At 36.2% G+C, this 20847-nt stretch overlaps 2 protein-coding genes and 1 long non-coding RNA gene across 3 annotated transcripts; 2 read left to right on the top strand and 1 right to left on the bottom strand.

Annotated features, from left to right (window-relative positions):
* Positions 1-2742: 2742 nt before the first annotated feature.
* Positions 2743-5941, bottom strand: myl2a (myosin, light chain 2a, regulatory, cardiac, slow). The gene is made up of 7 exons (XM_065251095.1): positions 5792-5941; positions 5123-5215; positions 4452-4527; positions 4242-4346; positions 3166-3244; positions 3039-3087; positions 2743-2942 (listed from the first exon to the last, which is right to left on the bottom strand). The coding sequence occupies exons 1-7, from the start codon at positions 5792-5794 to the stop codon at positions 2838-2840; spliced, it is 510 nt and encodes a 169-aa protein (XP_065107167.1). The 5' UTR covers positions 5795-5941; the 3' UTR covers positions 2743-2837.
* Positions 5942-9013: 3072 nt separating this feature from the next.
* LOC135732785 (uncharacterized) lies at positions 9014-10466 on the top strand. The gene is made up of 3 exons (XR_010526820.1): positions 9014-9092; positions 10266-10297; positions 10410-10466. It is a non-coding gene; the product is annotated as an uncharacterized lncRNA (long non-coding RNA).
* A 25-nt stretch (positions 10467-10491) lies between these two features.
* cux2a (cut-like homeobox 2a) lies at positions 10492-15504 on the top strand. Its single transcript, XM_065250112.1, has 7 exons — positions 10492-10575; positions 10855-10913; positions 10994-11030; positions 11674-11755; positions 11850-12356; positions 14436-14957; positions 15287-15504. The coding sequence occupies exons 1-7, from the start codon at positions 10492-10494 to the stop codon at positions 15502-15504; spliced, it is 1509 nt and encodes a 502-aa protein (XP_065106184.1).
* Positions 15505-20847: the final 5343 nt, after the last annotated feature.

Below are 20847 nucleotides of genomic sequence, written 5' to 3'. Positions count from 1 at the left end.
AAATTAAACCGAGAGACAATTTTCCGTTTGTAAAGTACCCATGAAAATTGAAAAATGAAAGTTTGAAACCAATTTTTCATTTGATTCATTTTGATGGTGCAAATTGAAAAAAGAACTGAAAAGCGTTACACGGACCCCGGACTTACCATTGGGCTTGATTGGGCTTGAGCCCAGGGGCCCCGGCCAATAGGGGCCTTCCGACTTGCTTGCTTGTGTTCGTTTGATTTGTTCAGTCGTTTTCATTTTTTATTTTACAGCCTAAGAGCCTATTGGTTGGTGCGGAATTGTTTGGTGCTGCATTTAATTCGTTAATATATATATGTCAGTCATCTTGGTGCTGAACATGACGCGCTGAGTTTACCGCTTTTGAAAACCATAGATGCTATAGCGAATACGCGAAATGGGAGTCATGAATGAGCTTTACAGATAACGAGAAAGAGCAACGCGAAAATGAAGCGCTCAGTATGAAAAAGATTACTAGAGTAGGCTATGGTCTTGTAACTCTGTTTTTTCTTGTTTGTTTGTAATCTAACGATACGCCGTTATACGCAATTTACCCACTAATGGTCAAGGATTTTCGTATACCCATTAAAAAAGCGTGAAAATACTTAACAGTGTGTGACAAACCTTTGACACTTTCATTCATAAATTGACATCTGAATCACTCACCATTCGCATGCTCCACTTGCTACTTTGGCGGGTTTAACCTCATATACAGTCGGCTATTTGGTATTTGGTGCATTTGACTTCATACGCCACTGCGCGATCCGATCTTCATATGAAATCAAATTATCAAAAGCGACTGTAAAGCAGACGGGTGTATTCATGTTGTTCACAAAAGAATGACATCAGAGTACCGCGAGAGCGATTCGAGAAATCACACAGAGAAGTCTGCTTTCTAATCGCTCTCGCGGTACTTTGACATCACCAAGCGGTCTGCGTAGCGCCAAATGAAATCCAATCTGCTCGCAGTCTGCAGCTCACACGACACTAACCAAACAGTCCCTGTGGAGAAATAAACGAGTGAAGCAGAGCTACGAAACATAACAAAATCCGGAGAGTTAACAACGCACATGATATTATATCAACATTTAAATCATCAGTCCAGTTTATGACTTCATCTGGAGGTGAGGATTCACTAAATTATGGCCATGTTGATGATGTCCTGATGGTTTTGATATAATCCACTAGCTAGCCTAACTTTCCTGTAGTTTCTCTTTCAGCATGTTTGCTAACAGAATCACAGTTTAAACTTCTGAAAAGTGTTCATTTTTATATCTACCTTCAAGGTTTTAATGTATTACGTTCATATCAGACGCAAAAATTAATTAATGATAATCTTCTCCACTTTGGTTTTTGGTGTCTAATATTACATGATGGTCTTGTCATAATTATTAAATTACATCCTAAAATCTTTTGTTTTTCATTGTTAAACACTGCACCACTTAGGCTATATGCACAAAATACACTTGTTGATTATGTTTATAACATTATATGGTGTGTAATAAGGTGAATGTTTATCAAGACATCATTTTTTTCTTAAGCTAAGCCTTACACAATGATTTTAAATGTTGTTATTGGGTATTTTTTAATGTGCATGATTAATTTGGATTTGTGACATCCCTAAAAATACATTATTTAATTTTAGACTGCTTATGTTCTGCTATAGAGACATAGGGGCAGTTTCCTAGACAGGTCTTATCCTAGTCCCAGACTAAAATGCATGTTTGACGCACACCAGTAATGTTTTTTGTAAGGTTTGTTTGTAAAAACTACTTGAATGCCCTAATATAACCTAGCAATAGGCCTAGTGCTGGATTAATCTAAACCCTGTCGGGACACTTCCCTATAATATAGTTCTATGATATATTTTTATTTTAGGTTGTTTACTGTATGTGTGCACTCTCAGAAGATAATTTACACAAGCTGTCACTGGGGTGGTACCCTTTCAAGTAGTACACCTTTGTACCTAAAGAGTGCATATAATGGGTACAAATGTACCTATATCTGTACCTAAATGGTCAATATTAGGAACCATTTAAAGGGTACCGTCCCAGTGACAGCTTTTGTTCTGATAGTGTAGGGCCCAAAATTTATTCAAGCCCAGGGGCCTCCACCCTGTTAAGTCCTGCCCTGGTTACAATAAAATGATTGTGCAAACTAATTGTTTACAAATGGACAGCATGAACCAAATCAACAGTAATGGAGAAGAATAGAGGACATACAAAAGAAAAATGTACTGTAACATAACCCCTGCAACAAACTTACTAAAAATGTAAATAAGGAACAAAGATATGCAATGACTATCTTGTTCAGAAACAGTTGTCTTGGTCTGTATCTGATTTTAAGAGTTTTTGCAACATCTTTCAGTGCTGAAATAGTTTTAATAGTATGTGTATGTTTATAACCCACAGTATATGAATTTTATAGGTCTACTTTAGAGATACTTTATTATAATTGGTCTGTACCTGTGTCTCATTCTTATATATTCTTCTCATGTAATAAAAAAGTCTATAATAAAACCATTTATTTACATTTTAATGCCATGTCAGCTTCTACGGCTATACTCATGATGACAACCAGTATTTAGTAATAATTTAAAATGTTCTTAAACACCTAAGAACAATTTAGTAACTCCAGTTCACCTAATCTACAAGTCTTAAGGGTCTGTGGGGTGACACCTGATGTGTTAATTTGACAAAAAACTGAAAATATATTGAAAAATGAGGATATTCCACAATATTTTAGTAACTAAAAATGACTTTATTCACATGGTAAAGTCTGTCAATCATAAATAAATGGGTGGGTACAAACATATAGTAAGAGCTGCTAATAAACTATTCCTGATCCTTGTCCTCTCCGTGTGTAATGATATGAACCAGATTTTTGTAGTCCAGGTTTCCCATAGCATCTGGAGGGAAGGCGATAAACATCTGCTCCATCTGTGGAAGAGAGAACCATCAGTGGACTGTCTTTGTATCCATGGCAACCTGTCACCATCACTGTCACCTGTACAGGATGTTTGAGAGCCCCCTCACCTCTTCTGGAGAAAATCTGTCTGCTTGTGTGGTCAACATCTCTGTAACACTGAACAGAAATGCATCAAAACCATTTTCATCTCTGTTTGTCTAAAGTGTTAAAATAATGAAATACTGAATATCTTACTATTCCTTCTTCAGAATTCCATTTCCCTCCGGATCGAAAACTTTAAAAGCGTTTAGGATGGTTTCCTCTGGATCAGCACCTGTAATATAACAAACTTCCATCACTAAAAACATATCAATGAACAAATCTAGATGTCAAACAATACATAATGGTCTGTTTGGTATCATAATCGGTAAATTTAATTAGCTCAAATTATTTCAATTTTTTAATTTTTATGTATAAATATCATTATTGATGTAAGGAATAATTGACAATGGGCCGTTGAATTATTTAAAAACAACCCTAACGGCCAAAAAAAATGATCTGACCAAAAATATATATTGCTAAATACATTTTGTAGGAAGTAATGCTCAAATATATTTTTGAATTTGGAGATATATTTCGTTTTAACCTTCATATATCAATATATATTTAAAAATGTATTTCAAAGGTAAGCCATTATATTTCTAATTTTACATCCCATATGGCAAAAATGTATTGTACATTAAATAATGTATTATATATTCAAAATATATTTAATTTTAACCATTTTAAATGCTATTTTTACAGGTTTATAACAAAGTTTTTCTTCCAATGCACAAACATATTTTTAATGTTTTAAAATTTGTTTTTAAAATACATTTAAAAATATACAAAAATGGCCAAAAAAATATATCTGCAAAAAATAATTTTTTTTGTAAACATATTCCAAAATATATTTCAGGAAATATATTTTTGGGCCATTTTTTGTATATTTAAAAAAATATTTTTTGCCGTATGGGAATGCACACCCAAGGTGGTAATGCAGCACGGCGCCAATGATATTCAATAGTCTTAAGACTATGGCTACTACAGACTTTGCTCTGGTGGTTATTTTTAAGATATTTGTCAGGTTAGGTGTGCGTTTATCAAAAAACATTTCTCAACCAATCAGAATAAAGCATTCAACAGCACCGTAGTAAAAAAATACCAATATACAACACCTTTAAAGTGTTATCTACAAAGGCAGCTCACTACATTTTACAGTTTTTTTGATGTAAGTTTTACATCACACGAGGTCAATCATGTTAAAGAAAGACTTGGTCTTCAACTCTTACCCTTGAGTTTCTCTCCAAACATAGTAAGGAAAACTGTAAAATTGATTGGCCCGGATGCCTCCTTCAACATGTCGTCAATTTCTTCTTGTTTCACATTCAGACGTCCTGTCAGTTAAATGACAAGATAGGAAATATTATAAAATGTATTAGTGATGTGAAAAAAACTACATTTTGTTTATAGACGTATCTTGAAAATTTGCATAAACCAACCTAGAGCTGCAAAGGTATCTCTCAGATCATTTTTGTCAATGAATCCATCTCTGTTCTGATCCATAATGGTAAACGCCTGAATACATGAAGGAGAAACATCTTTTATCCAATGAGGAAAATAGCTCATTACTCAGAGGTTGATCGTGGGACACTTATTGATATTGTTATCAATGTGTTTCATTGAAGTGTGGACATACATTCAGAGAATCAAATCAGAGAATTAATGTTATTAAGAGTAAATAAGATCAGATTATTACTCTAGAAAATCTTTGATGATCTGAGTACCACTTGGAGACATTTGTATCTCTATAGTAGATATTTTTGTCTGGTGATCTGGGGTTAATGGAAAATTTGAAGAATCAAGCTAAAGTCTCCGTTTCCTCCCAACTGAATCCCATGAAGGAATGACATTTGTGACTCTTCGTTCCTTATGGATTTGTGTGGGAACACAAAGACAATGGCACACTTGTGTCCCAACAGAATTTGGCCTGTTAAGGAGCGCGTCTATTAATATATGTATCGGCTCTCAATAGGGATCAGACAGGAATATCAGATTCCACAGTGGGGGTCACAGCGGGCGCCTTTGAGACACTATCAGCTGTGCTCATTATGAATGACTCGATAAGGACGGATCAAAAAGACAAAAGAGAGAAATACACGAGCCATCAGACCTCTTTGAACTCCTGGATCTGAGCCTGTTCGAACATGGAGAAGACATTGGAGTTTGCTCCTTCTGCAGCCCTTTTCTTTGCTTTCTTGGGTGCCTGGATAAAAAACAAACATTCAGGTGACCGATCATTATACACACACAGATCTGAGATCAGATTGAACAATGCTAGAATGAGATGCCGTAGCCAGTTAACACCACAGGATGTTAAACTGGAATCTGAATGACTCGAAGGTGAAGAATTTATTGAATTGCATACATGCAACAGAGGAATTTGTTTAGTTTAAATCCAAACCTTGTCTAATTAATCATCCTGGCCAATATATATATATATGAATAATCATTTAATGCAATGCATGCATATTTTTTTTCAATGCATGCATTTTTTATCATTGCATTAAATTATTATTCATTATACACACATATATGTATAGTATGTGTATAATGATTTAAAAAAAAAAATATATATATATATATATATATATATATATATTTTCAATGCATGCATTTTTTTTATCAATGCATGCATTTTTTATCATTGCATTAAATTATTATTCATTATACACACATACTCAAAAAAATGTATACCTTGTAAGTCGCTTTGGATAAAAGCATCTGCCTCATGCATAATGTAAATGCAATATGCATTTGTAAATCTCTTTTGGTTACTCACCATGGCTGTCGTAGGATGGAGGCGCGCAGAACAATGACAGACTCCTGAACTGCAGCTGAACAATCAAGTTCAGACGGAGGCCTTTTGTAGATGATCCGTGCCGTTGTCTACTGGCCGATATAAATAACACATGTCCTCTTTAGGAAGTGACAGGTAGATGGTGGTTCTTCATATACGCTCGCACGCAGGCCTGTACCCCCAACCTCAAGGTCCATTGTGTTTTAGGAACAGTGGTTTAGAATAACAGGGTCTTACTCTCTGGAGGACACATGGAAGAAATGTCTGGTCATTGCTCAGCTGTCCGACTGAACGATGCCCATCTTTCCTCCTGGTTTATTTCAGGGTTTCCATAATACTTCAGCTTGATTATAAAATGACCATTACTAACAATTTTACTGATGTATATCAGGGACAGAAATGGTTGTGATACATACCAGAATGCAAACAGCTGGTTGATATGGATTTGGGATAATCATTTCAAAAGTAAAGAATAATCATTTTGATGAAAAGTTTTAAAGATTAAGATGAAGATTTACATTAGAATAAAATGCATTGATGAACGAAACGTTCATATTGACTTTAAAGGGCAGTGGGTTGTCTTATAGCTTAATGCACGGTGTATACATCACCAAAACACGCTTGTTTACAGTGTGTTACTTTTATAAACGTCCCACATTCATCTTTATGCATGCTTAATGAGATTTTGTTTCTGTTGCTTAAAAGCTTCCTTTAAAGTTTTTATAAAGGTAAGACTATGAAAAACAAGTCCTTTTGAAACCAAAAATGGCCCTTTAAACGGCATTGCTGTGATGGACCTTTGTAGCACCTTTATTTTCAAGAGTGTCCTTAATATCTCCTTCATTTCTCAATTGTTATAATCTCACACACGGCTCTCTAGGCCTTCACCAACGATGCTTAAACTGTGCTCAGATATCTACAATCAAAAGGGAGAGCTTTTTGAACTAAAAAATATTTCAGTTCTTAGAAAGCATGAACTCATGGTGAAAGTGAGAGACACTTGTGTAGTTTTGCTGTCTGCATACTGTAGTACATATTAACCTGTCAGTAACACAATGCACGGCTGCCACATGCAGGGCAGTAATGCGTGACACGCATATTCACATGCCAGACCTATTAGCAATGAGCTGAATTACTCTACAGGCGTGATAGTTAAACAGCTGTAATGACACTTCAGTTTCCCCGTTGATGAATGTCGCTCTGCATGTTATTATCTACAGCAATTAATAGACAGAAATGTTTGAAATGATTTACGGGTCATCTTTTGTCCTTTACTGAAGACAAAGAGGTTTGGGCCTCCAAAAGCAACTTTCAGTGCATTACAAGATCTACATTTTGAGTAGGCTGTGTGCGTCCTCTGGGTTTGAACCCAATACCTTTTACTCTGCTGATGCAATGCACTACCACTGAGCTACACAAAAGTTCATGGGCGATGCACTGAAGTAATGCACTGTGCGTTGCTTTGGATACAAACATCTGTCAAATGCATAAATGGGTTTAATAATTTACACATAAATATGAAATTTTTACCACTTTAACAGTTCACAAACATTTTTATAATACCTCACGTAATTTTAAACCAGTGAGTCTTTTGAGATTTAGCAGAATTAACATCAAACAAACTGTAACACGCCTTGACTATCTTATGGCTTTAGAGGACTTGAAATAAAAAACCACAACACTTTTACAAAGCTTTTATAAAAATCCACAGCTGTCACCAAAGAGTATGCAACTATATTAGCATTTACTATTATAAGTAATAATAATTATATTATCCTTAATACTACAAATTGCTTTCAAATTTAAATTTAATCTTAAACGGATAGTTCACCAAAAAAATGAAAATTCTGTCATCATTAACTCAATGTTTTTCAAACCTGTATATATTTCTGCTAAATACAAAGAAATATATTTTGAAGAATGTTTAAGCAAACATATCTGGGGCACCATTGACTTCCATATTAGGAAATAATAATACTATGGAAGTAAATGGTGCCCCAGATTTGCAGATTCGGTGAACTAATGCTTTAAAGGGATAGTTCACCCAAAAATGAAAATTCTGTCATCATTTAGTCGTCCTCAGACCCGCATACATTTCTTTGTTCTGATGAACAGAAAGGAAGATATTTCAAGAAATGTTTGTAACCAAAGCATTCGTGGATCCCATTTACTTCCATAGTAAGTTACCTAAATCTTTTACTAAAACTGTTTAAAATAATAATAAAAATAAGCAGATATCTCCTTCATCTAGGGCAGTTATTAACTATTGATCAGTTATTGAACTGTTCATGTGTGAGTTTGGCTGTAATATTCTCATACTGTACCTACTGTAATAATATGACATCATGGTTACATTAAAAAAAGAGTTTTGATTTCTTCTGTTTGAAAGCCTCGGGACTAAGTTAAACACAACAGTGTCTACTGAGCTGACTATATAAACAGTATTGATATCCAGATCATTAGGTATGCAGCTCACTTTTAATACTGAACTTGATATGCACAGGTTGGAAATTTTTGCAAATATGTGTTTATTTAAAATAAATTAAAATGTATATATTTCACATACTGTGAGAATGAATGGCTGAATCAAAGAGTTGAACAAATCAAAGAGTAATCCACAGACTGAGTTTATTTAAATTCATCTGAGGCTCTGCTGTGGAAAATCAATACTGTGCACTGAGAGTTTCAAATCAATCAAGAGGATCAATACAACCAATAGCTACAATTTATATACAGACTTTGTAGTTACCACAGCAAAACCTTGCTTTGGATTAGATTTTGATTTATTTATTAAATTTTTTAAACAGCAATTTGATTTGATTGGCTGAAAAATGAAATCTCTTGAAATGTGTGTCTCCAAAACTAAAGGTCCACTATTTTAGTCTAACATTGTAGCATATCGAAGTAGCCTTTGTGAACAAGTGTGCATTATGCAAAAATATTTCAGACATAAACATAAGGAAAATCTGATTTTATGCTCTGTGTATTGCAGCTGAATATCTTTAACAGCAATGAGAACAAATCCAAGCACATGCACCCATCAGACTGATTGATTGATTGATTGACTGATTGAGCTCCGCCCACAGCTGATCTATTGATTAATTGATTGAGTTCTTTGGTTGCAGGAATTGATTGGATGTATTGATTGTGAGTATTGATCTTGTGTTGGGTGTTTGACTCGTCTCTCAGCTCGACTCAGATGTTAGTGAAGCACGCAGTCAGTAAGATCCTCTTTGTTCAAGAGACCAACATGGAAACCAACAGCACTTTCAACAATCATATGGTATGTATTCTGTGTTTCTTTACTTTATGTTTACTAGGTCAGGTTTGTTTGCACTTGTTTGGTATATAATTTTGATTGTTTCTGAAACTGTACATCATGTAGTGACTGACAAAAACATCAATGTAGTTTTTACATTCAAATGTACATGAATATCCTTTTATATCTTTGGCCAAAAACATGTTTGAAATATTTGCTAAATACATTTTGTAGAAAGTAAAGCTTAATTAAATATATTTTTACATTTGAAAATATATTTCGTTTTAATCTTTTATATATAAACATTTAATTCAAAATGTATTTCAGGGTCAACAAATACACTTCTAATTTTACCATACAGCAAAAAAATATATATTTCCTGGGCAAAATATAAAAGTTTGTAGAAAATGTACAATTCTAATTATATTTTTACTGTGAAAATATATTTTATTTTTAACTTTATAATAATTATGTACTACGGAGCCCTAATTAACATAATAATATAATATATTAATAAATCGTGAATATAAATGCGTTGAAATATATTTTAAAATTTACAAAAATAAAAATTGGCAAAAAATATATTGTATTGAAAAATAAATTTTTGTAAACATATTTAAAATCATATTTGAAAATATTATTTTGGTGTTTTTTGGATTTTTTTAACAGTATTTTTTTTAGTGGTGAAGTGCTTTAAAATTAACACGTATATTTATATTAAATGCAAAACAACTCTTTTTCTTACAAAGTATAGATATAAAGCAAAGGATTTTGTGGTTTAATAAAAAAAAAAATACTGTTTAATAATTTTTTAACTTTAATTCATTTTTTTTTTGGTTTTGTTGAGTATTCTCTCTTTCTTTTAAAAGGATGATATTTAAGTTCTTGCAAAGTAAAATCATGACGACCACCATGCACAAGATGTTTACTGTCATGAGTACACAAGTGACACTGAGATGTCATGAACGTAGTGAAACTGCTTAAATATCAGATATTTTTCAACAAAAACATCTGACTATGATTTAATGATCAGCAGGTCACATACCTATTTAGGAGGTAAAATGAATCATGATGTCCTGTGTTTCTACTGAATCCACCCGACCACATATTTATTAAGTTATCTCATTTTCTGTGTAGTTAAAGATAAAACCATTCTTTTAAATCACTGACCGTGTCTGTCTATCTTCATATTAACAGGAGCACAGCATCTTTCCAGCAGCATCACTGTGGTAACACACCTAGTTCAGATCTGAGGCTCATGTTTATATCATGTGAATTTGTTTTCAACATGAATTCAGTATTTGACTGAAGGTTGTAAAGGTGTATTTTACTCATTTGTAGCTCTGAAGATCTGGAGATGATGGTGGTCAGGAGAGATCGTGAGATTCTGCATCTGCGTGAGGAAGTTTATCGTCTTCAGCAAATGCTGCAGGAAATCAAGGAGAGAACAGCCAATCATATTACACAGCTACAGCAACAACTAACCAATAAAGTACAAGATATTCAGGTAGAGTACAGTTTATCATACATGATTATTGCAAAATGTACGGTGCCTTTCTTCAAAAATATTCTTTACATCAAAAAACATCACTCTGAAAAATGCTGGGCAATTTTCAATCCAACAATGGGTCAAAAAGGGAAGAACCCAACCAGTTGGTTTGTAATTTAACCTATGCTGGGTGTGTTTAAATTGACATGAGGGCAAATAATAAATGATGGATTTTTAAAGTATGCATTCAAAGTAAAAAGTATGCAATAATAGTTTATGTGTGCATTTGCTTTTTAGATACTTCAGGCCAAGTTAGATACACAGCAGGATTATATGAAGATCAAAGCTGAGCTCAGGTCTCATATTTATCTTTTTTTTAACATGATGATCAAAATTGTCTGGACAACATTAAACCTCTCTTTACTCGTATCTGCAGCAGTCTTCAGACCGCCAGTAACCCTCATGGTGTGCAGGTAAGACAGCAGCCCGCAAACCCTCCATCACCACCAACAGTTTCACAGTTTATTGGTGTGAATGGTGTAGTAGATAAGATTTAATATATCAAACTATTTAAATGTGACACAGACATATACATCGATTTAACCTTGTAAACACACATTAATTTACTTCATCAATACATCAGTAGCAATGCCACCATACTCAGGTTGTATATTGACATTAACTGAGTGAGTAATCATTGTCACTACTATACACACATTTAAAATAAAATATCTAAATAGCTTGTAACTAAACAGTACACGTGTGACCTTGGACCACAATTTTTTTTATTTTTTTTTTAAATCAAAAATAATGTTCACAGTAAAAAAAAATACAAAAATCTTGATGGAACATTGTGAATTTTGGGATAAAAATTTGATACTTTTGACCCATACAATGTATTGTTGGCTATTATGCCGGTGCAACCTATGGCTGGTTTTGAGGTCCATGGTCACATATTTATAAGGGTGTGAAACAAGATGTGAAGCTGACGGTTGTTTTTCCCATTCCTAAACGTAACCATCAATGCCTACGGTCACATTATTTGATGGTCACATTATTATTATTATTATTTTTGTTAACAGACCTGCAGCTTTAGTAACCAGTTCTCTCTCTTAGGTCTCTTCCACACCATCAGATGTTAATAGGATCTCAGAAAGGCAAAGTGCAGCTTCATATGTGCAGCCTATTGGTGACAATGGTAACTGTTTGGCACTTAATGCTATCTGTTTATTCTAATTGATTGTTCTAGTTTGGTTTATATATAAATGGTCTGTGTCTTTGATTATGGTCAGGTCCTGTTGTCAAGATGGAGTTGAAGACACAGGTGGAGTTTGATCAGGGATCATTAAATGAATCATCTGTGGTCAACAGGAGGACACCATCATCATCATCATCATCTCTATACCTCCAAACAGCCATTAAAGAAGAGCATGACATCACTTATCTGACATCACAAGAGTTTTCCCATGATTGTTTTTTAAAGCACAGCATCAGTGATGAGAGTGAAGTTTATAACACACAGACTGATGAGTTTATGGACCAGGATGAAGATCAGGTTGACACCACCAGAATCACCCAACAGGTGAAAGAGATCCTTCAGACACACAGTATCGCCCAGCGAGTGTTTGCCCACTATGTGATGGGTCTTTCTCAAGGGACTGTGAGCGAGATACTGTCCCGACCCAAACCTTGGAGTAAACTGACCATCAGAGGTAGAGAACCATTCATAAGAATCAAACACTTTCTGTCAGATGCAAACGCCATTCAAATGCTCAGGAACATCCAAGATAGACTGAGAGGTGAGACAGATCCTTATAACTAAACTAAACTAAAGTTTTTTTGTGTGTGTTTACAGTGCTAAACACAAAACAATTAGGCTTTAAAATACATTTAATAATCCATTTTAAACTTTTAAAGTTTTATAATAGTAATATATATATAAAAAAGTTTATATATAGTATATAACATTTATATAATATAGCTTTTATAGCTTGCTCTCTCGCTCACTCTCACTGTGGTGCACTCTTACTCTCTCTCTCTCTCTCTCTCTCTCTCTCTCTCTCTCTATCTCTCTCTCTCTCTCTCGCTTACTCTCATCTTGCCCACACTTGCTCTGGTGTTCTCTCTCTCTCTCTTGCTCACTCTCGCTCTGGTGCAATCTCACATACTCACTCTCGCTCGCTCTGGTTCACACTAGAGGTCTTCTCGGGTCCAAAGAAATGTACCCGACCCGAAATGACCCGAATCACTTCATACCCGAACCCGACGTGCATAAATAAATTTTTTTAAAGAAAGACCCGACCCGAGACAAACCCGAGAAAATTAGACCAGAGTCCGACCCGAACTAGTGAAAAAAATGTTTTAACCCGACTGGAACCGAATGTAAACGGCACTGACGTGTGTGCATTCTGCAGACCCACGCGCAGCAGTCAGACAGGAAGAAACTCCGGTGGCCTTGCAACCAATTTGGCGAGCTGCTCCATTCGTTTTACTTTGTTATCTGACGACGACACCAACGTAACCGCTAAAATGTACATTTATAATTGACTGACATGTTTGTCTCAACGAAAATGAACCTTCCGACAACCACACAATGTCGCAAACAGATGAGAGGTTTGAAAAGGACATTGACGCACACAGGCGAGAGAGTTCGGTCTTCTAGGGTCCGTTCAGAAAAAACACATTCATTTTTAAATTACCCGAGACCTGATGCCGCTATTATTGTACCCGACCCGTGTCCGAGGCACATGTGAAACTTTTAGACCCGAACCCGATAGGGTCTCGGGTCGGACCTCGGGTTTTCGGATCTAAGTGGACCCGTGAAGACCTCTAGTTCACACTCTTGTTCTGATTCACCCTCTGCTCTTGCTCACTCACTCTCACTCTTGCTCGCTCGCTCACTTTCGCTATGGTTCTCTCTCGCTCTTACTCACTCTCACTCTGGTGCACTCTCTCTCGCTTGCTCTGGTTCCCTCCCTCTCACTCTGGTTCACTGTCTCTCTGGTTCACTCTCACTCTTGTTCTGATTCACCCTCTGCTCTTGCTCACTCACTCTTGCTCGCTCGCTCACTTTCGCTACGGTTCTCTCTCGCTCTCACCCTCTCTGGTTCACTCTCTCTCGCTTGCTTGCTCTGGTTCCCTCTCTCTCACTCTCACTCTGGTTCACTCTCTCTCACTCTCGTTAAGGTTCACTCTCGCTCTGGTTCACTCTCACTCTCTCTCTTGATAGGGTTCACTCTTGCTCTCTCTCGCTCTGGTTCACTTTTGCTCTCTCTCGCACTCTCGCTCTGGTTCACTCTCACTCTGGCTCACGCTTGCTAGGGTTCACTCTCGCTCTGGTTCACTCTTGCTCTGTATTACTCTCACTCTCTCTCATTCTCACTGTGGTTCGCTCTCTCTTTCTTGTTTACTCGCTCTGGTTCTCGCTCACTCTCGCTCTCGCTTTGGTTCACTTTCGCTCTCTCTCGCACTCCAACTCTCACTCTAGTGCACCTTCTCTCACTCTCTCGTTTCGTTTTTGCTCTCGCTCACTTTTGCTCTGGTTCACTCTCGCTCAATCTCACTCACTCTCATTCTGGCTCACTCTCGTTCTAGCTCACTCTGGCTCACTCTCGCTCTAGCTCACTCTGGCTCACTCTCGCTCTGGCTCACTCTCGCTCTGGCTCACTCTCGCTCTAGCTCACTCTCGCTCTAGCTCACTCTCGCTCTAGCTCACTCTCGCTCTAGCTCACTCTGGCTCTAGCTCACTCTCTCTCTCTCCCTTGCACGCCCCTCTCTCTCTCTCCCTTGCACACCTCTCTCTCTCTCTCCCTTGCTCGCCCTCTCTCGCTCTCTTACCATTTACTAGGCTAACTCTGTATGTTTGTGTCACATTTCAGTGGAAGAGTATGACAGGAGACCTTCAAGTGATGGAGATACATCAGACAACATTATAAGAAACATTCTTGAGCAGGCCAAACAAGAGATGAACGCTTCAACTCGTACAACGAAAAATATCCGCACTACACAATGTGACACTTCCATGATGAAGCCGAAAGACGTGGATTCAGGGAGACTGGATCCCAGCAGTCTATCACGAACGGTTTTTGTACAAAGCATCATCCAAAAAGTCCAAAGTGAGATTGATACCACAAATCCATTACACTCTCGTTCTTCTTCTCTCTCCTCTGTTGATTGCTTTTTGGGTCAAGGAATGTCACAGAGGCTTACTGTTGAATCAGACCGGAGTAAACAAGGATTTTACAATAAAATGGCATCAGTGGAGTTGGGAAAAGAGAAAACGGCTCTAGTGGAAGTTTCTGATGATCGTACTGGCATCAACACCGGTCTGGATCTCGAGGAGTTAGACACATTCAACATCACCAAAAGAGTAAAGGAAGTTCTCACAGTCAACAATATAGGTGAGGAGACACACTGGTTTACAAATATACAGGTATTTTTGTTTGGCAAGTTTGACTCTCACCACTGTTCATACTCTGAGAGTTGTGTTAGATGTGATGAAGTGCATACCAAATTGCATACTTATGCACTCATTTTTGTATTATAAATATTGTACAGTAAATAGTATGTTCACACTGGAAAGTGCACTTTAAGTACATGGATGATGCATTCATTTAACCAAATAAATGAAGGCTGCATCTGAAACTGCGCACTTTATATAGTATGCGAAAAAAATAGTATGTGACAAAAGAAGTTTTCTGTGAAGATTTATTTAAGCGTCATGTTTCAGGTCAACGTCTATTTGGGGAGGCAGTACTTGGTTTAACACAAAGCTCTGTATCTGAGCTTCTGTCTCATCCCAAACCCTGGAGAAAACTGAGTGCGAAAGGGAAGGAGAATTTCATTCGTATGAATCTGTGGCTCCAGGACCCTCGCCATGTCCAAAAACTGAACGCTATGAAGATGATGGGCCAGAGAGGTAAACGTGTGATTGGCAACAGTAGATGACTGTAAAAAGTAGTCTTCCAAGTAGTATGTGTGAAATAAATTGAGTAAAAGGTTTAAATGATTGCATTGCAGCTCATCTCAAACATTCTCTGATTGGATCAGAAAGCAACACGCAGGGAACGACGTTGGGTGCAATGGGAAGCGAGTTTGGTGTCACTGGTTGTTCGGGACCGTTTGATGTGTCCAAGAAACCACGTGCTGTTTTCACACCTCAGGAGAAAGAGATTTTAAAAAAGTGTTATCAGCAGGAGCCATACCCTTCTCAAAAGACCATAAAGTCGCTGGCATCACAACTAGGCCTTAAGATTAGTACTGTTAGTAACTGGTTCAACAACTACAGGTTAGTAAAGGATCTTTTTATATGGGTTATGCAAGTTTTGTGTTTTGACAAATGGAAGTTCAACCTTGAAAGAACTGAAGGTCATTCAAAACCTTTTACTGCTTTTATCTTACCAGGTCGAGGTCAAGTAGACAAGATAGCTGTGATGGAGGAAGATCCTATGAGCCTGTACACAAAATCCAGAATCCAACCAGTCCCAAAAATCTGGATGCAAGTTTAGTCACAATAAAACAGGAACCTGTTGGTGCTAGAATGGAAGAAGATGAAGGACTACAGAGAGATGAAGAACACAGTAATTATGTTTCTGTTGGCGTTCAATCTGTCATGAGGATAAAGCGAGAGGAAGCTGATGGGTCGACGTCTGACACTACACATGCATTTGATTTCACTATTTGAATTTATTATCATTTTGTAAATTTGTTTGAGAAAATTGTGAAAACAAAGAAGACAAAAATGTGAATAATAGTATGAAGATTAAGCACTATTTGTACATTTAGTTGTATTTTTTTTAAAGTAATGCTGTTGTTTGGACATATTCGTCCGTGCTTATTTTTTGTTATTTGTCTTAATACAATAAAGGTTTGCATTAGCAATGCAATTAAATGTTCAAAATTAAATTGAATTAAAAGCTTTTACTGAGTTATAGTCTGTGCCACATCTGTAAAATGTATATAACTGTGGATGACAGCAGATTTGATTCTGTTAATCCACCCGGAAAGACCGGACTTAAGCCTAGTCCCAGACTAACAGAAATGTTGGTGTTGTCTTGATCAAAAACAACTTGCTCTGACATATCTTAAAATATATCAGTGCGAGTGTTGTGTCTCGAGGAATACACCAGTAATGTTTATTTATAAAATATGCTTTTAAAAATGACTTAAATATCCTAATTTAGGGATGGGATGGTATGAAAATTTCATATTATGATAAAGTTATCACGGTTATCAATATCATTATGGTTTTGTTAAAGTGAGATGGAAATGTTCAAAAAGAACTGATACAAACACTGAAAACATTTGAACAAGTTTTATTTTTGAAAATCACAATTTAATATTCATGTCCCTGAAATTATTTCTGTGGTAGAAAAATAAATCTGTCTTAATAAGTTTACTGTGAATGAATACAATACATTATCCCTTAAATGCCTTCTTGTGCAAAAAAAAATATGTTGCATGTGCGCGCCTGCGTCAAACTGATTCTGGCTGGACAGGATTTACCGCGAGGTTTCAAAATCACGATAATCAAAAACGGTTGTAATGATAATTAAATTTTAAACGATAATACTAACAGTCAGGACATTTTACCGTAGTTAATCGTGAAACCGGTAGTTGTCCCATACCTATCCTAATTTAACTAAGGCCTAGTCCTGGTTTAATATAATCCCTGTCTGGGAAATCGCCCCTGAAAGAATTTACCACATAAATGCAGGGCATCACATTTCTTTAAATTATGAATTTGTTATTAACACCGTTCACTGTGATGGTCATTTAGTATTATTAAAGCCAATAACCCAGTTCTGTAGTTTAGTTCATAATCTGTTCAAGTTCTCTGCACAAGCTCAGTCAAAATCACTTTGTTCTCAGTCCAGTGATGGTTTAAATGTAAATCAAAATATATATGTTAATCGCTTTATGGTTGTGGATATGATCTATCAAAATTTAAATCATTTATAGTGATTTGTGGATGGTAGCCTGTAGTTTTGTTTTCATGGTCTTAGTTAATTTTTTTTCATTAAGCTTTTTTATTTTCTCCTTATTCTTGATGTGATGTATTAATATTCTTTGTTTATATTTTCTTCTGACCCTTAAGACCCTACATCAATTATAGAGATTTTAACTATGGTATTTAAAAAACCAAAAACCATAGTAACCACAAATTTACCATGGCCTTACTACAATAACCAAAGTTTAACCCAGTGGCGGCCGGTGACTTCTTTTTACGTGGGCGCTCGATGCAAAGTTTGCACAACATGTATGTAGCCCATCATGTGTGTGGTCCGCAATTTCAAAATATGTGTTCGGCGCGTCGAGTGATCCTATGTGCATCAAGTGTCAACTGCAGACACGTCGAAAGGGTTTATGATAAAAGAGATGCTTGCGTTTGCCAAATACTCTCATAATCTCATGTGTAATCAGAGTTTACTGTTAAGGGAACGTCTTGCATGTATTTTGTGAACCTGAGCGTCTCTTTTATCATAAACGGTTTTGACGCGTGTGCAGCAGGCAGTTATTTTGACAAAACACGTGATGCACATGGTTCACATGAAGCAACAAACACATATTTTGAAAATACGAGCAACACACGACACTCCTAACACTTATTCTGAATTTGCGCCCCTCGGATGAGCAGTCACGAGCCGCCACTGGTTTAATCTTCAGTTTTGTAAAAAAAAATCCCCACAGTAATACAATTGCTAAACAAAACATGGCTTTATCATAGTAAAAGTAAAGATGTATAAAAAAGGATTAAAATTATGAATTTTCTTCAGCAGTCATTGATTTTTGCATCCATTTATATTTTAATTTTTGCTCTGCATTATTTAGATTGTGAAATTAAGTCCCCCCCCCCACACACACACACACAATCTGGTTTCCATGTTTTGTGGGGACATTCCATAGACGTAATGCATTTTATACCATACAAACTGTATATTCTATTCCCCTTACCTACCCCATTCCCTAACCCCAACCATCACAAAAACCTTTCTTGTACCTTAGATTTTCAATAAACATCATCTTGTTTGATTTATAAGCTTGTTTCCTCATGGGGACATCAAAATGTCCCCACAAGGTCACAAAAACACTGGTATTCCTATCTTTGTGGGGACAATTGGTCCCCACAACGTGATAATTACCAGGTACACACACACACACACACACACACACACGAATTATATTTATAATTTTATATATTTATTTAATAATATAACTTACAACTAACTTACAAATGCTATAAGTTTGCCAAATAACTTATGCTTTTAATGCTCAGCATTGTTGGTAATACTCATATTTTCCCCCACATATCTTATTTTCTTGTTTTTATGTTCTATGTATCAGATTCATAGAACCATAACATGTTGCATTTACATTACATGTCATAGAAAATGAACCCATGTAAATCTCGTGTCTTAGGCATTTATTTTTATAATCAAAAACAGCTAACATGAAACAAAAACTGTAAATACATGATGAACATACATAACAAGACAAACTTCCTATATCTGAGCATCAGCTCCACTGCTCGGTGCATCTCTGGTACAGTCTGGTCTTTTTGTACCTCGATCGTGCTCCTTATCATCTTCTCTAAACACTCCCAACACAAAAAAAGTCATCTGCAGTCGACGATTGACAATGGAGATGTTTATATTTAAACTCTGGAGAAGATCTGATCAATTCTTTGATCTCTGTATATTAGCCATAGCCACTAGCATAACAACATTTGATGCACGGCACGCTTAACGTTGCTGGCTAGTCATTGGCTGGCTTCATTTTGGCCTCACCCAGTCAAAACCTAAAGTCCGCAAAATGACACCTCGCTAACCCAATGAGGCTCTCCCTGGTCATTTTAAATTCTCAAACCTTATCTGATTGGACAAAACAGAAAAAGGCGGTGTCATTTTGCTCGGAAGACATTAACAGAGCTTTTCAGTGATAAGATTTATTATTTCATTGAAAATTAACATGATCGATCATACTAACCGGAAGCGCGCTTCTAAACAAAGGTCAATCTTTCGGGTATTTTCCCAATTTTTCGTTGTTTTGGATTAAATTGGAGGATGCATTTTGAAGAGTGGACCCTTACGTTGCAATGTATGTTGGTGTTTCTTGGATTCGTACGAAATGAACCATATCAGATGATATGTAAGTACTGCCATTCATATTAATATGCGGTCCGTCTAACTTTACATAATTAAATCCTTTCCACTGAGTACTGATTCCAAAAACAAGATCAAGAACATGAAGTACAGAAACACAAAGATACGCCCCTATGTCCCGCCCACGGGCCGGTGCAGGTTTACTTAAACTGTAAATGAATAGTTTCAGTTTAACTCTTTATGCTGTGACATTTTATTTTAAGATTTTTTAAAGTGTATTCTGACACATGGATTAGTGACTCTGGGCTAATAAGCCCCGGCCCCGGCTATCCACTGACTCTACAAACACTCCTGGCCTGAGATAAAACCTGAAAGCATGTGTGTATCACCTTTGTTGTTTTAAGTGTTATTTGCAGTTTTAATAGATAAGCTTTATTTCTATTTGAAGTTTTCTTTTGCATACGCTACCATTTTAGGAATAAGTGGAAATACACAGACAGTATTGCGAGAAGATGACGTACACGACGCACTCAGCTGAATCTCTCTTGACCAAAATTCACAAATTACATCAACATCAATAATTGTCACTAGACTTGCTGATATAACTTAAAGAATTATTAATTTAGATCAAACTGGGTTTGTAAATTTCCGGAAAACCGTGTAGGCCAAGGCCTATTAAATGCCTATTATATGTTAATGTGTGTCAAAATTATATGTCAGTTATTTATTTACCCACTTCTTATTAATTATGCAACTTCAACTTGACACAGATGTTAATAATGACATTAGACACTGAAAAGCTATATTGATAAACTTAGTTAAATGTACAACATCGTTTAAATTAAACATGTATTAAATTATTTTAATAAATATATTTAATATATATAAGTTAATAAATATTAAAGTAATGTATTTAATGATATTTATTAAATCATTAACTGTCACACCACCATCTTCAGCCTTTTGCCACGTACTTCATAACAGTGACGTAGTTGGCAGCGCTGCATGAGCGTGTGCTCAACTAGGTCCGCTTTTATGCAAATACTTTTTGGTCCCGCTCTTGCATTTCTGATTGGTTCACAAGCTATGGCGTCACTTAATTCTGCAGGCAGCTATGCGAGACTGCTATGATGTCTGTTCAGGAGACAATATCGCACCAAACTTACTCAATTTCTTAAGGATGATCTTT

Source organism: Paramisgurnus dabryanus, chromosome 5 (genome assembly GCF_030506205.2).
Source record: "Paramisgurnus dabryanus chromosome 5, PD_genome_1.1, whole genome shotgun sequence".
Lineage (NCBI taxonomy): Eukaryota > Metazoa > Chordata > Actinopteri > Cypriniformes > Cobitidae > Paramisgurnus > Paramisgurnus dabryanus.
This window is presented reverse-complemented; position numbering and strand designations above follow the sequence as displayed.

Coding starts and splice junctions, on each gene's coding strand:
- myl2a (XM_065251095.1), bottom strand. Junction 3,088..3,165: donor GGAATTCTGAAGAAGGAATA/GTAAGATATTCA, acceptor ATTTCTGTTCAG/TGTTACAGAGATGTTGACCA. Junction 2,943..3,038: donor ACAGATTTTCTCCAGAAGAG/GTGAGGGGGCTC, acceptor TCTCTTCCACAG/ATGGAGCAGATGTTTATCGC.
- cux2a (XM_065250112.1), top strand. CDS start 10,492: ATGCTGCAGGAAATCAAGGAGAGAACAGCCAATCATATTACACAGCTA. Junction 10,914..10,993: donor AAGATCAAAGCTGAGCTCAG/GTCTCATATTTA, acceptor TCGTATCTGCAG/CAGTCTTCAGACCGCCAGTA. Junction 11,756..11,849: donor GCAGCCTATTGGTGACAATG/GTAACTGTTTGG, acceptor GATTATGGTCAG/GTCCTGTTGTCAAGATGGAG.